The sequence below is a fragment of the Gymnodraco acuticeps genome, unplaced genomic scaffold (assembly GCF_902827175.1).
Source record: "Gymnodraco acuticeps unplaced genomic scaffold, fGymAcu1.1, whole genome shotgun sequence".
Classification (NCBI taxonomy): domain Eukaryota; kingdom Metazoa; phylum Chordata; class Actinopteri; order Perciformes; family Bathydraconidae; genus Gymnodraco; species Gymnodraco acuticeps.
The window spans coordinates 129892-145272 of NW_022989885.1; the positions used below are offsets into that span (position 1 = coordinate 129892).

Consider the following 15381-nt stretch of genomic DNA (forward strand, 5'->3'; position numbering starts at 1 on the left):
CGTGTTGTTGTGATGACGTAATAAAGACGCGGCGACCATGCTCGCGGTTGGCTCACAGGGGGGGGGGCATTGACCTTTGTCATCGAGATTGCCCTGAGCCTTTAACAAATCGTATTAAATAATCTGATGACAGACTGTAAACAGAATAGCTGAAACTTTAACAAACTAAATAACTCAGTTTCCTCTAATCATTAACCCATGTTTGTATAATGTAGTTAACTCCGTGTGTTGCTGCTAGCATACATAACACCTGACGTGGAAACGTTACTCGTGATGGAGCTACAGAGCTACTAGAAAGACAGTCGAACCCGGTACATTCCTCCGTCTGCATGCGGTGCACTTTTGCTAAATGTTTAGACAAATTGCTCGTGCTTACATGCTAAACTCTTATTGCACTTATGGTAACAAGTATTCTCCACATCGAGACGGGTAAAGTTTAACCACACCTCGGAGCGCGTTCTCTCCGCCATCTCCGCAGTGTGCTCCGCTGCATGTAGCAGCTGCGTGTGTGTAAACTGCCCCGCCCCCTCGCACACAGACGGGGGAGAGATCTCGTCTGATCGAAAATACATCATAGACGCATTTGTTGTCTTTGCATATTAGAAACGAGTTGGCGACACATACATGACATATATAAATGTACTGTATGCATTCAAAAGTGCTGAATAAATGTTTTATGGACCCATAATAGTGATTATTATTTAAGTTAAGTTTTGCCATAATCATGTATATTTCCATAATCAGGTAGCTGAACAACATTGGTAAAAAATGTATACATTATATATATATATTTCTATTAATCATTTTCGGCCTTTCGGCATTCGGTTTTCGGCCAACTGTTTCCTATTTTCGGTATCGGTTTCGGCCAAGAATTTCCCATTCGGTGCACCCCTACTCACAACAACGTCCTAAAGACAGAATTAAAGCAGCGACTGTATTTCCAGTTTCTGAACAGATATGAGGAGCTGTGATGAGTTGATTAAAGAGACACACGCACGCACGCACACACACACACTTTTGCATTTCAAAGTATTGCTTGTTCATACAGTTGGATGTTGGAGCTTCACTGTGCACTGCTGAATGATGTATGTGCAGAGTTTGACCCTTGAAGGCTGTTTCTTCTGCTCTGAAATGGAATATATTTGTTACATATTAATAGAATTTTTGATTTTTAGATTTCATTTCGGATTTTTGAATGGGAGTAGTAGTAGATGGAAAAGATACCAACCACAAATTATTCAAAGTAAAGTATTTCATTTTATATACGGTAATACTAAGGAGGCATAGGCCTATATGATGATACGATTATTGATATTAAAAAAGTGATTTTTTTTTTGTCATTAGAAAGTGAAGTTATTTATTTGTAAGCTCCAAATCCAAATGTTTCCCTCAATGGCCTTTGTGCCCTGGCATGTGGCCTTTCCGCCCTGAAAAAAATTGTGACACCAAAGGCCAAATGGCCTTGCCCCTAAAATGACGAAAATCCAAGCCTGCTAGACGGTCAAAGTCAATACACACTATAGACAACAACTCGGTAAAATCATCAAAAAAGCTTGCACAGTATTTGGGTGGTCTGTAGATATTTAGGAACAGAGCTCGAGAGGAGCATTTCAGCTGAAGGGCCACATATTCAAAAGAAGCAAAGTTCCCATACGCTGTCTTCCTGCATTGAATGGAATCATTGAACAGAATAGCAACTCCACCCCCTTTCTTATGCATTCTTTCCTGACTCATAAAACTAAAGTTGGGAGGGGTTGATTCGATAAGAACAGCTGCACTGTTATTTTGTTCAATCCAAGTTTCTGTTAAAAACATAAAATCGAGATTGTGCTCAGTGATAAAATCATTAATTAAAAATGTTTTTCCTGCCAAAGACCTGACATTTAATAAAGCTAGTTTAAGTTCGTTAAACACACTATCAGTCAGGTTTTTTGTGACAAGCTGTGGCTGACATGGAATCACTGCTAAATTTGATAAACTCACAAAACGTTGGAGCGCTTCCTGTATCTAAGATGATTCACTGCTCTTAATCTATTACCTATCAACACAGATATCGGCAAAGCTACAGGCAGGCAGGGCCCCGGCATGTCCTTGAAAGAGTTGAGAGTGCCATACGCCCTTGAGCCTGGACCCAGCAGATATCAGTTTGCAGCGTTTTGTACACACACATCCCTATCAGGCTTTGAAGGGGAGGTAGGACCCACCACCCTGCTCCTCTTATCATAGGAGGGCAGGGTGAGGGCTACACTGTAGAAAGAGGGGTTTGGAAATCTGCTTCCATCTTCCTTGTATTGTTTTGGTTTGGATGATTGTGGTAGGCATGGTGATGAAGCCAGGGGAGATGGTGCGCATCTCTGCTTCGGTGATTTTGGTGGGCGTCATTGAGGGGCGGGGGTAAAGGACATGCTGCCAACCCTGCGTATCGCCTTCATGCGGTCATCGAACTCCAGGGGGGAGGGCGAGGGTGAAAGGGTGAGCAGAGAGTAGAGAGAGCTGGGGGATGAATGAAGAGTATCCTCAAAGGCGTTGAAAGGGGGGGGTGACGGGCAGTGGAGACTCCTCCATTTGTGTCATAGGTCTCCCATAATCAGAACATTCCTCAGGCGGGTGCAGTGATACTTATATGTGTTGTGTCTTTCTCCTGTTTTGATTCCTCTTGCCGCTTGTCCTTGGCAGAGGGAACAGATTGATGACGCAGGCAGTTGAATATGTTAGAGATAAACAATTTCACTCCTGACTTGTTCAGGCAAACTCCATTTGCCTTATAAAGATGTCTGCGATCCCAGAAAAAGTTAAAATTGTCAATAAAATGGACAGAATGGTCAGTACAGACAGTTGAAAACCAGGTGTTCAGTGAAAACAATCTGCTGAATCTCTCCACTCCTCTTCTGACTGGCGGTAGAGGGCCACTGATGAACACCTCCGCATTTAGAGAGCTGACATTTTCCAACAGACATTTAAAGTCTTCTTTCAGCATTTCTGACTGTTGTTTCACAACATAATTTGTTCCAATATGTAGTACCACATTCTTCACAGTCGGATGTTCAGCCCCAATATGCAGGATCTTCTCAGCCAAGTCAGAGACCACATCCTTGGGAAAACAGAGTACTTTGGTGTTGTTCTTACTACACAGACCTTTTACATCTCTTACAGCAGAGTCACCCACAATCAGAGTTTCAGGCCCAGTCGTTAGCTTTCTCTCTAGCCTTTTACTTTTGGAGTAGCTATTGGTCCTTACCCGGCTGTGTGAAGAGGACAGGTTATCCAGGTCATCAAAAAGTGATCTCCGGCTCTCGGTCAGCGGAGCGTATCTGTTCTGGATTGGCACACTTGGTGGTTTAGGAGGATTTTTTGTAGTTCTCCCTTTAGCAGCTGTCCACGGCTGTTTCCTAGTAGGAACAGGGGTTGAAGAGGCACTTTTCCTGGGTGATAACAATGCAGGCCAGCCGGTCGCATCACAGATTTCAGAGCGCTGGGCTCTGCCTGTTATTCGTCCTCCCAAATCCCATGGAAATGATTTACTCTTAGGTTTTGCACCCAGAGAGTTCCAGGGAGGACTACCACTTGTAGATGTATTACCCGGTACACAGCCCTCCTGTTCCTTGGAATCCTTGTAGCTGCTAACTAGCTGTGAGTTAGCATACCCTTTTCCATTATTTTGCAACACTGGTAAAGTGGTGTCATTCCCACGACATAGTCCATTCACTTCCACGTTAACTTCCAACCGTTGCATTTTCATTTCCAACACAGCCATCTTCTGTAGAAGTTTGTGGAAGTCATCTGTAGAGAACGGAGGTATTTTGCTGCTAACTAGCTTAAGCTAAATTGCATGCAGTAGCCTACCAGGCTTTAGCTGTTGCTATGCCACGCTACTGTAAGACTGAGGTCGTCGTAAAAATGTCGAAATATTGCTGAAACCCTCCGTCTATTTACGAAGATTAACTTTCCCAGTGATAAGTTAATGTCCAGGAGCCGCTGCTCGAAGTTTTCAGAGAATAAGAATATGAAAATCAGCTTCAAACGTAATCAGAGGCAAGAGCAAGCGGAAAAGCGTCTGCACTGTAAGAAAGATAAGCAAGACAAATCTGACATAAAGTGACGTGTTTGGCAGTTAAAAACACAAAATAAATAGAGGAAACATGAAGACAACACTAGAAATAAACAGGATCACAACATTTTAGCCAATTAAACTGTGTTACATGATCTTATTATTTTCAAGCTCTCTATTTTAAATAATTATATTCCTGTTGTTTTTAGATTCACTGATATAAAGCACGTTGAAGTCTGACACAACATGAGAGGTGCAATATAAATAAAGTTATTATTATTGTAGGAGCCAGTTTAAGTCTATTTATTATATTATAATGTTTAGCTTCATAATGCAATATTATTTTTCGACACTTGGTGGCAGTGCTTAGCTGTACAGGGGTGTATAAATGGGGTCATAGGTGACCGGACAGGGAAGGGCTCAGGTAGAGAGAGCACATCATTGCCATTACAATTATTATTATCTCACCTAATGCGAAGGTTGGAACTGCTTCTCTTTTGCGAGGTGTCTGATGCCAGATGGAAGTGATGAAGATGCTACTCGCAGCTGGTTTTCCAGGTTTAGGTCAGTCAGTCTTGAGCATAACCAGGTCTTGGCAAGGCTCAGCTTTGAAAATAACTGCTCACAGCGGTAGGTTGTCCCAAACAGTGATGCGAACTTCAGTGCATGTCTCCTTAGAATGGGAAAATCCTTAGCCCCCACACACAGTTTGTAGAACTCAAGCGGAGGGAGGTTGTTGTACCTAGCTTTGAGCTCATCGTTGCTTTGCAGCTCAATGATTTCCAGCTCTAGGTTTTCAGGCACATCAGCTGGTTCCACATTGAACGGTGTTGCAAAAATGTTCAGTTCCTTCTGGTAACGGTTCACGTCCTGGAACCTCTCTCTGAAGGCCTGATGTAGTTTTGCACACTCACCAGCATACTCAGAGGTCACAGCAGGCTTTTGTTCTTGCAGAGTGGGAAAGTGCACAGTGTTTCCCTTCTCCAGTTGCAATTGCCACAGCTTTAGTTTAGCTTCAAATTATTTCACATTTGAAAGCAGAGAGCTGAAAAGCTGGTTAGGACCTTGAAGTTTGACGTTCAGCTCTGCGAGGTACTTGGTAATGTCCACCTTGAAGCCCAAATCACAGAGCCACTTGCTATCACTGAGTTCCACGACTGGTTTCCCCTTCATTTCAGTGAACTGTTTTACCTCTTTCCTCAACTCGTAAAACCGTGCAAGCATACTTGCATACTCAGCCAGCACACCTCACAATGATAAATCAGATCTCCGTACTCCGACTCAAGCTCTCTCAGTAGCTCCTTAAACTGGTGACTGTTTAGTCCTCTGCTTTAATGAAGTTTATGGTGAAAACAACGGTATGCATAATCAAATTAAATCAAGTTTTATTTATATAGCACATTTATAAACGATTTTTGGTCGAGCCAAAGTGCTGTACATATAATAAAAATAGCCTACAGTAGAGACACTTTACAGCTAATACAACAGCACAGATTGTTCAGAATATCAGTATGAGAAAACGACACCCTCTATCCTTAGACCCTCACATCGTACAAGGAAAAACTTCCGGAGAAAACCCACAGTTTAAAGGGAAAAAAATCGGAGAAACCTCAGGAAGTGCAACAGAGGAGGGATCCCTCTCCCAGGACGGACAGACGTGCAATAGATGCCGTGTGTAAAACGAAGGGATAATACATTTTACAGCATAGGTAGTCCAAATGTTAGGAAATGCATGTGTCTGTAATAAGAAGATGAATCTACGAAAATGTCAACTACAATCCTGTGGGAGCCTTCAAGGAAGCAGCATGAAGAGACCCAGGCAGGACCGCAGAGACAGGTTTAGCCACGACCTGAAGTCCACGACTTAATCCAGAACTCAGGATAGAGGATCCAAGACACAGGACTACAGCAAGAGGATTAACCTCGACTCCGGATCCCGGCGTAGATATAGACACAAAACAAGAAAACATTTGGCTGGGTTAATCGGAACAAGAGAATACACAGACACAGACAGACAGACGGAAGAACAAGCACTCCCTTAGAATAGGTTGAGGACAAAGGGTAGCAAGTAAGAGAGTAAGAAACATAGGTGGAGAGGCACACTCAGGGAACAAAGTCCCCACTGGAGCCTTAGTTGGAAATTGATGAGAGATAGTGAGATACGCTGTGTCTACGAATCGTAACACTCCCCGGCCTGTCTAAGCCACTCTACAAACCGTTTCCCTCTAATAAAACCTTGAAAGGTTAGAGAGGGAAAAGTTCCTGGATACAAGTTATTCTTGATAAGAGAAGCCTAGAAGGCCAGAGAGAAAAAAAAGTGAGTTTTAAGTGTTGATTTAAAAAAAAAAACAGGGTCTGGGCCGACCTCACATGGAGGGGCAAAATGTTCCAGAGCCTGGGGCCTGCTGCTACCCTCTGGTTTTGAGCCTGGTCTTAGGCACTATCAGCAGCAGCTGATCAGCCGACCTTAAGGCTCTGCCTGGGGTGTAGCGATGGAGGAGTTCGGCTACATAGGCCGGAGCCAGCCCATTTAGGGCTTTGAAAACAAATAAAAGGAGTTTAAAATCTATTCTGAACCGAACTGGAAGCCAGTGCAATGAGGCCAGAATTGGGGTGATGTGGTTACGCTTTTTATGGCCAGTTAGAAGACGTGCAGCTGCGTTCTGCACTAGCTGCAAGCGTCTAATTGAGGCCTGGTCCATACCCACATACAGAGCATTGCAGTAATCCAGTCTCGAGGTAACAAAGGCGTTAATAACCCTTTCTAGGTCTTCTAGGCATAACATTGTTGAGCTTCAGGGAATGTGCACACAGGTTCTCTTGATGTATGATACAGTGACATACAACCGACTCATTTCCTTTCTGACCAATGCAGTCAGTCCTTTCTGCACGCCCACCATGGCGGGGGCACCGTCTGTCGCCAGGCCACTTAACTTGTCAAACTGTAGGTCAAATTTGTTCATGGCCAAAACAACTTGTTCGAACAAATCCTCACCTCTGGTAGTGCCATGCATGGCTTGCAGAGACAGCATTTCCTCCCGAGTATCAAAAGCAGATGTAATCCCTCGCACAAAAATGGCTAATTGGGCGGTATTAGTTATGTCCGTTGTCTCGTCACAGGCCAAAGAGAAAAACTTGAAATCTCTTGCGGTGTCCTTCAGAGTTTTTTCAATGTCTTGTGCCATGTCAGTAATCTGATCCGACACAGTTCTTCGGGACAAACTAATACTTTGGAACACTTTTAATTTAACCTCCGCGGCGGCAACAAGGCACTCCTTTACAAATTCACCATCTGAATGAGGCTTCATTTTTTTGGCGATTAGCTCACTTAAAACAAAAGTAACGTGTGTGACGTTGTCTTGGTTAGCCTGTGGTCTTGCGAAAACCGTTTGATGGGACACCAAACTCCGCCGAAGAGCGTTGAGCTTATCCAAACGATCTTGTCCTTTCAGATCGTCCATTTGTGCATGTGTCATGCTGTAACGCCGCTCGATATTAACCTTTTTCATTACAGCAAGCGCGTCCCGCAAACGAGGCACACTGGCTTGCCTTTTACTTCGACGAAGAAATAATCATTCGTCCATTTCCCCTGGAAAATCCGATATTCCACATCCACCTTTCTCTTTTTAATACTCGCCATATTAAGTCCGCTGCTATTAATGATAGTGACACTGAAGTCTTGAAGACGTGACATGACACGTTACGCTCGTGTTGTGTTCAAGGAACCTGACCTTCACCAGGAAAAAACATGCAGTTGCTGGTTTGATTATATTGCGGTATAGATTTCTTAAATTATTTTTTTTGCAGTTCATTTTTTATTTTTGCGTTTATTTCTAAATGACCTCGAGGGCCTTATCAAATGGTCTCGCGGGCCGGATACGGAGGGGTCCAAGCACAGAGCCTTGAGGTACACCTTGGTTGACTGGGGCCGGAGGGGAGCTGCAGTCACTGATGAGTGTTTCCTGTTAGAGAGGTAGGACTCAAACCAGGCAAGAGCTGTGTCACTGAGGCCAAGGTAGTCAGACAGGCGGCTGAAGAGGATGGTATGGGATATGGCAGGGGTTCCCAAAGTGTGGGAAGGTGAGCCTCCCCTCAGAGAACATAATCACAGCCGCGCCCCCCCCCCCTCCAAATTATTATTAGGGCCCGAGCACGGAGCGCTAGGACCCAACGGCGTCCTAGCACGAAGTGGGAGGCACCTATTGTTATGGTGGAATTATTCTTATTCTTATAGCTTGGTTTCACGTGACGTCACACCGTTGCGTTCCTTTGGCGCGAAATTCCATTGGAGGTCAGGAAGTAATTTTCTACAGAGGATCTAGCTGCTGTTACCATTGTGAAAATGCCGGTGTGTTGTGTAGTTTACGGTTGTTCCAATCGATCCGCCCGAGAGAAAAACAAGAGGTTTGACCGAGTGCCGAAGGTTGTCGTCCATAAAGCTGAGCAATTTAAGAAGCTAACCGAAGAACGCCGGAAAAAATGGCTTTCAAACCTACATCTGCGGTCGGGAGGAGCAGAGTCGTCTAATGCACGGGTCTGCAGCGACCACTTCATCAGAGGTATTAGCTAACTTGGTTTTTGTGGCTTTGTTTAGGTATTATTGGGTTGTGGTTAAATGCGTATTTACTTAGTAATACTGATCATGTTTAAGTTACCTGTAGTCTAATATGGACTTTGTTGGGACTTTTTAGGGTGCCCTAGCGCTTTGGGTGACGTTGAGTCGGTAGACTGGGCTCCCACTGTTAGCCTCGGTTACCACACAACAAGTAAGCCCAGATCAGAGGCATCTCTTCGACGAGAGCAGAGGATGGAGCTCAAGGAAGACCAACAAAGACAATCAGAATGTGCAGAGGCTTTGTTGGATCTCCTGCAGACAACCGAGAGCCCAGAACCGACGCAGCCCCCGTCTGACAGCCCACAGCCAGAGGACACCAGTGGGATATTAAATGACCAACAAGGTAAATTAACCACCAGCATTATTATTAAATATTACAAATGTGATTGTCAGAAAATCAATGCAAACTTTGAATTAGGTTTAGAAAATAGAGCACTAATTTGAGAATCTGCAATAATTGGAACAGAGAACTTGCATGTCTGTAAAAAGGTTGTCAAAAAGATAACTTCACAAAAATTCACATTCATATTTGACTATTTTAAATAACTAATTATGCTTGCTACTGCTATATTGTATGCAGATGCAGGATGCCAGACTGATTTAACGATGGAGGACATCGAGAGGATGGAGGATGTTCTGAGACAGAACACAACAGAGCTGGGAGATCTTCGGACAAAGGCACTGGACACAAAGTTCAACCAGGAGTCCTTTGAGAACAACGAAGAGAAAACAAAGTTTTACACCGGGCTCCCCAACTTCTTAGTTTTACTTCAGGTTTTTCAACTGTGCGAGTTCATTTTAGTTTGGCTGAGGCTGAGACTAAATCTCCCTCTGAAAGATTTGGCTTTCAGGTTCAACATCTCTCTCTCCACTGCTTCTAGAATTTGGCATAAGTTAATTGACATACTTCACGAGAGTACAGAATTTATAATTGAGTGGCCAGAGCGACATGTACTTCAAGCTACAATGCCAATGGGATTCAGACAGGCATTTGGATGTAGAGTTGCTGTGATTGTTGACTGTTTTGAAGTTTTTATTGAGAGGCCCTCTAATTTACTAGCTAGAGCACAAACATGGTCCAACTACAAGCATCACCATACTGTTAAATTTCTGATTGGTGTTGCTCCCCAAGGCTATGTTACCTACATATCTTGTGCCTGGGGAGGAAGAGTTAGTGATAAACAGATCACAATACAGAGTGGGCTCCTAAAAAACCTGTTACCTGGAGATATTGTCCTAGCAGACCGTGGGTTCGATATTGCCGATAGTGTGGGATTTTACTGTGCTTCACTAAAGATGCCTGCATTCACCAGGGGGAAAAGTCAGCTGTCAGCATACGAGGTGGAAGAGACAAGAAAAATAGCTAATGTGCGTATTCATGTTGAAAGAGTCATAGGATTAGTCAGAAGAAAATATCAGATTCTGCAAAGCAGGGCTGTGCCTATACAGCACATGCTAACAAAACCAGGTGAGGCACTAGCATTAATTGACAAGATTGGGGTTATTTGCTGTGCCTTGTCTAATCTGTCAGTCGTCCCATTGGAGTAAAGTCATGGAGCTGTAGTCTTGTAAATAAGAAACCATGTATTATTCAGTATCATTTTTTTTCTTCCAGTAAACATCTTTTTGTGTTCAAACATCTTGTGTTCAAGTCTTTTCAGTAAACATCTTTTTGTGTTGAAAATTGTGTAGCCCTACTCAATATACAACTTTCATCTACATTCAGGCTTAATTCATTCAACAATATTCTAGAGATGACAATTGGTCTGGTGACGCTCCCATATATGGCCATTGAGGTTATTGTAAATGTAAATAAGAAACCATGTATTATTCAGTCTTAGTATCATTTAATCTTTTCAGTAAACATCTTTTTTACAATAGCAATATATCACACAGCCCTACTTCCTCTAGTGAGTGTGGTCAGTGAATATGAAGGTGCTGTAATGCAGGTTAAAGAGCTGCCACTGTGCAAATGTTACGTTCCCTTGTAAATATAGGGGTACAAAGGGAAGTAGCGACACACAACATAACCGGCCGAGAGAAAAAGGAGAGGAAACTGATCTCTGACGCCATAAAGTGGTCTTTTAATTAACACAACGAAAAAGGGCTCACCAGCCAACTTGTCAAACAAAGCTTAAGATAAGGGGAGAGCGACTGCAACCTTCCTCATGTCCTATATGGAGGCGCTGATTGGAGATTGGGAGCACAGAGGGAGAGAGAAAAAGACACCCACACACACCCAAACACCAGCACCCACTACGGCACGTAATAATAATGCAACAAGGAGAGAACCACAACTTCCGGGACCAGGACAGACCACAGGTGCTGGTAATCACGCCTTCTCTCCCTCCTGATCATCTTGCAACTGAAACTGAAAAATGGAACAGCAGACAGGGAGAGGAGGCTTTTAGTCACCTGATAGTTATGCACTATCATGTTCTTGTGGAAAAAAATGAGCACACCAACTCTTTATGACTTTTACCTTTCCCCTTGTAAGTTGCTGTCCCAACACTTCAGGGAGAACACATAGTCTGAAGAAACGCTCAACTCTGGGAATGATGTTGTCCCACAGGTCCACATCACACACAATTCTCTCTACAAAGAGGTCATTTTTAGTCCAGACAACAAAGTCGCAGTAGTCAACATCAACGAGGTGGAGCTGAGCCTGTATTTGATGGTAGTAGGCATGTCTCCTGTCCAGCTTCACAGTGCCCCCATCATTGACGAGACAGAAGCCCTGTTCTCCAGCACACAGGCGAAGATTGGCCTCCTCTTGTTTGCTGTGTGGGCACTAAAAGTTAAATGAAAAGAAAAGTAATATATTGTACTGTAAATAAGTGTCTGCAGCTCAAAATGTATTGGGAGAGGATCCCCAGACTCAGGATCACGTCACAATCCTATACTTACCCGCTTTACTGTAGCACAATACTGAACAAATAACTTACCTTTATCTCACAGATACCAGTTCCATGGCAGGTGCACGTGACACCTCCGTCTGGCGACGCTCCCATGTATGGCCATTGAGGGTTCAGCCAAAGCCCGCTGTCTTTACAGCTGAAACCCTGGTGGTGCAGACTTTGTACTCCTTCATACTGCTTTCGGGCAGTTGCCTCGTATTTGCATCCATACCTGTCACACACACACACACACACACACACACACACACACACACACACACACACACACACACACACACACCACACACACACACACACACACACACACACCACACACAACACACACACACCACACACACACACACACACACACACACACACACACACACACACACACACACACACACACACACACACACACACACACACACACACACACACACACACACACACACTTATTCTGTATTGTTATGCATTGAATATTTTGTGAATCATGTTTTGTAATGATAATGAATTTAGTTATAAGTTACTTGTACTGTAACTTACTGATATACGTGATAAAATCAGCGTATACCACGGGTAGAATTGTAAGTTACTTTCCACAACAAGTCGGTATCCCTCCGCGTCTGAGAAAAACTGTATACAGTTTGCTTTTCTGATTGGCTCCCTAATCCCTAATAAATACCTTGTTGCAGCTGTAGAGAACTTGTATGCCTCTGGGTAGCATATGGACTTGATCAAGGACTTTGATGGCTGTGCAAGACTAGTCTGTAGAACCTGCTTCAGTCTTGAGGCTGTGATCCTTCCTGCTCTTTGGCTAAACCATATTGCTGATAAGCTCTGGTTTCTGGTCTCCTCCTCTACTGCCTGGACCTGTGGCTGTGTCAGCTCTTCCTGTCTGAAGTCCTGGCATGCATTCTGCAACTCTGTTGGGGATAGCTTCTCTGGTGTCCTATACTGAGGTAGTGGTTTAGGTAGCTTGCTCACAGATTTAGGGACAAATTCTCTGTAATATGGTTCCCTGGACATCAGTGCAGCACTTCTTGGGGAATTTCTGCTCAAAGTCTTGAAAAACTGCATATACCTCTCTGATCCTCGCTCCAATTTTGAACCCTGGACTGTGGGACGCTGAAATGTGTGCTTCTCACCTGTCCTTCCAGCAATGGCATCATCCAGTTTTTGCTTTTTGGATTTTGCGGATGAAAAGTCTATCATCGCAACTGGAGCAGCAGGAATCTGCACATGTGAGAGACAGACCAACATGTATGTGAACATACATGTAGGTGCAGTGTAACAATGAGACAGGCAAGGACGGCATGAACAGCTGACTGACCACTGGGGTCTGAATACCTTTTTGACATGTGATGGCATTAGCCACTTGCACTTCTCAGTGGTGCAGGATGCAGTCTCTCTCATCTTCACACCTGCTTCGATTGCAAACAGAACTGCTCCAACATGTGAGCAGGATTCTGACAAACTGTATAGACAGAGACATACTAGAATAACTAGATTGATCGTAAAAGCTAGTAATGGTATAACATGAATATTATAGCAGGCATTATTTTGTCTGAGCTTAAGTGTTGTGTCAAATATGCTTTGGGTTGGGATATTTATTTTATGACTTACCCAGCCATACAGTTACAGTGTGCCTGTAACAACCTCTCCATCTTCTTTAGCTACAATCCACGTTTTTAATGGTGTTTCTCCAGACCTCTGGGAATGGTTGACCTACACAATTGAAGCTCCAGTTCACAACTTGCGAGTTGGTAACATACATTTAACAACATCACAAGCAACACATAACCAGATGGTCTTGGTAAAGAGGTTGTTTTTAATATTAACCTCAACATAGAGTGATATAAACAACGTGCAGGCTGTTCAAAGGCTCTGAGCTGTCTATACACACAAAACACAATATATCCTAAGCTAAACACATACCAAACATACACATATATACACACACAACACACTCACAGGCCAGTTAATGCTGAAGGCAAGGCGACAGCCGTAACACTGCCTTACATGAGTCCATGTAGCTAAAGTTAGCTAGCTAGATGTCTCCTAATAATGCTACTTAGAGGTAAGAAGGTATAGGTAGTTAACACTCACCCGGGCAAAAACAAGGCGACATTTGTTTAATGCCTCTTTGGTGCCGAGGTCATTCACCCATCCACACACAAAGTAGTTGAAAGCTTCCAGGCTTTTATACGCTTTCATCTGGCTAGCCGTGTAGTAGGAGGTATGAAGGACGAGGTAGCTGGTGATATCCATCGCCTGGACAGCGGGCAAATCGGATAAATCACAAGAAAAGTCGTTTTTTTTCAGCTGATACGGATCGTATCCGATGTGTGCTGTGATTTTTTCACGATATCTGCGGCGTGCAGGTTCATTTAATTGTTTGACATAGTCGGTGTCCTCCATGATTCCTGCGTTGATGAATGATTGCGTTTTCACTTCCTGACCTCCACTTGAATTTCGCGCGTCATAGAAGTCACGTGACTGAAACCAAGCTATTAGTCGCCATCATTCCTGCTTTTGAGAGCTTTAGGACGCTTAAAAAGTTGTATAATTTTGCACGGACACCCGAACCTGTAAAAATTACAACATTCTGGAGTCAATGGGTTAAATATTCCAACCTGTTCACTAGCGCCACCTATCAAAATCCCATTTCGGAATAAATTTACAAAGTCGCACCGTAACTCCGAATGACCTGACATTTTGCACACATATCCGGGAGGACCTGCTCTACAAATAATCCTCTTGGAACCCTAAGCTCCGCCTACATTTTTTTAAATTTAATTGGCATAATTTACATAAACAGTGAAATATTCACTTAAATTTCAATTTTCAGTTTTTCAATACCAAACTTCGTATACAGCATCGGTGGAGGGTCAGACACATTACCCTAGGACAGGCATCCTCAAACTACGGACTCCGGTCCGGATCCGGACCGAACCACCACTGTCTCCGGACTCTGAGCAAATTATACTTTTCATATGTATTATCTCTCTGTATTATATGTGAGACATCGCCACAACGCATTCGCAACGAGTCAAAATTCTCCGCTATGTCCACTGCAAACAGCGCTCTGCATGTCTGACTGTTCCACTGTGTTCCACCTGTGTGTGTCAACGCTTTGGTCCAATCACATTCAGCATCCAGTCAGCGTTTTTTTCCCCCAAACAATCTGCGAATCAGAGGCACAGTAGGGCGGGTCTTCGCGGAATGCGGGTGGGAAAAATGTGTGTGTCTCTTTCAACCTGTCTAAGTCAGAGCGAGAATTTTAAATAAATACATTCAGAGCGAGAGTTAACAGCTCATCTAGTTCCATCTGTACTGTAGCTAGTAGCCTAGTTTCACCTACCGGGGTGGCAACTGACACCCTAAAAATAGGCCTTGCCACCCCAGCTGCCACCCCAGTTGGCATCTTTGTTTTGAAAGAAAAGTTGTGGCTCATCGGACATTTATGAGAGAAAGTCTCTAATGTCCGAGTGCAAGTGAATGCAGCACAAGATGCACGTCATGTAACCCCTCCCCCGGTCCTGGCGCGAGCGTGGACATACGATTGGCGGCGATTTCATTTTGAACTGGACGGCGCAAAACGAGAAGCATTCGGACCCAAGCACTGAAGGAATGAGGTATTTGCGGTCTACACTGACAGAGAAGAGACTGTCAGTTTGGCTGTACTCAGCATTGAATCAAAACGCACTGAAGCTGTTGATCTTAATACGTTTGTGAGGCGTTTCGCTGAACAAGATGGTAATCGCCGCATTCAGCTGTAATAGACATGTGAACTTGATGCTCTGCTCACGGATGAGCAT

General features: G+C 43.8%; 1 protein-coding gene across 1 annotated transcript; it reads left to right on the forward strand.

Moving 5' to 3' along the window:
* The first annotated feature begins 8232 nt into the window (after positions 1–8232).
* Positions 8233–10211, forward strand: LOC117535001. The gene is made up of 3 exons (XM_034199315.1): positions 8233–8607; positions 8740–9006; positions 9244–10211. Exons 1-3 carry the CDS (start codon positions 8391–8393, stop codon positions 10209–10211), a joined length of 1452 nt encoding a protein of 483 aa, XP_034055206.1. The 5' UTR covers positions 8233–8390.
* Positions 10212–15381: the final 5170 nt, after the last annotated feature.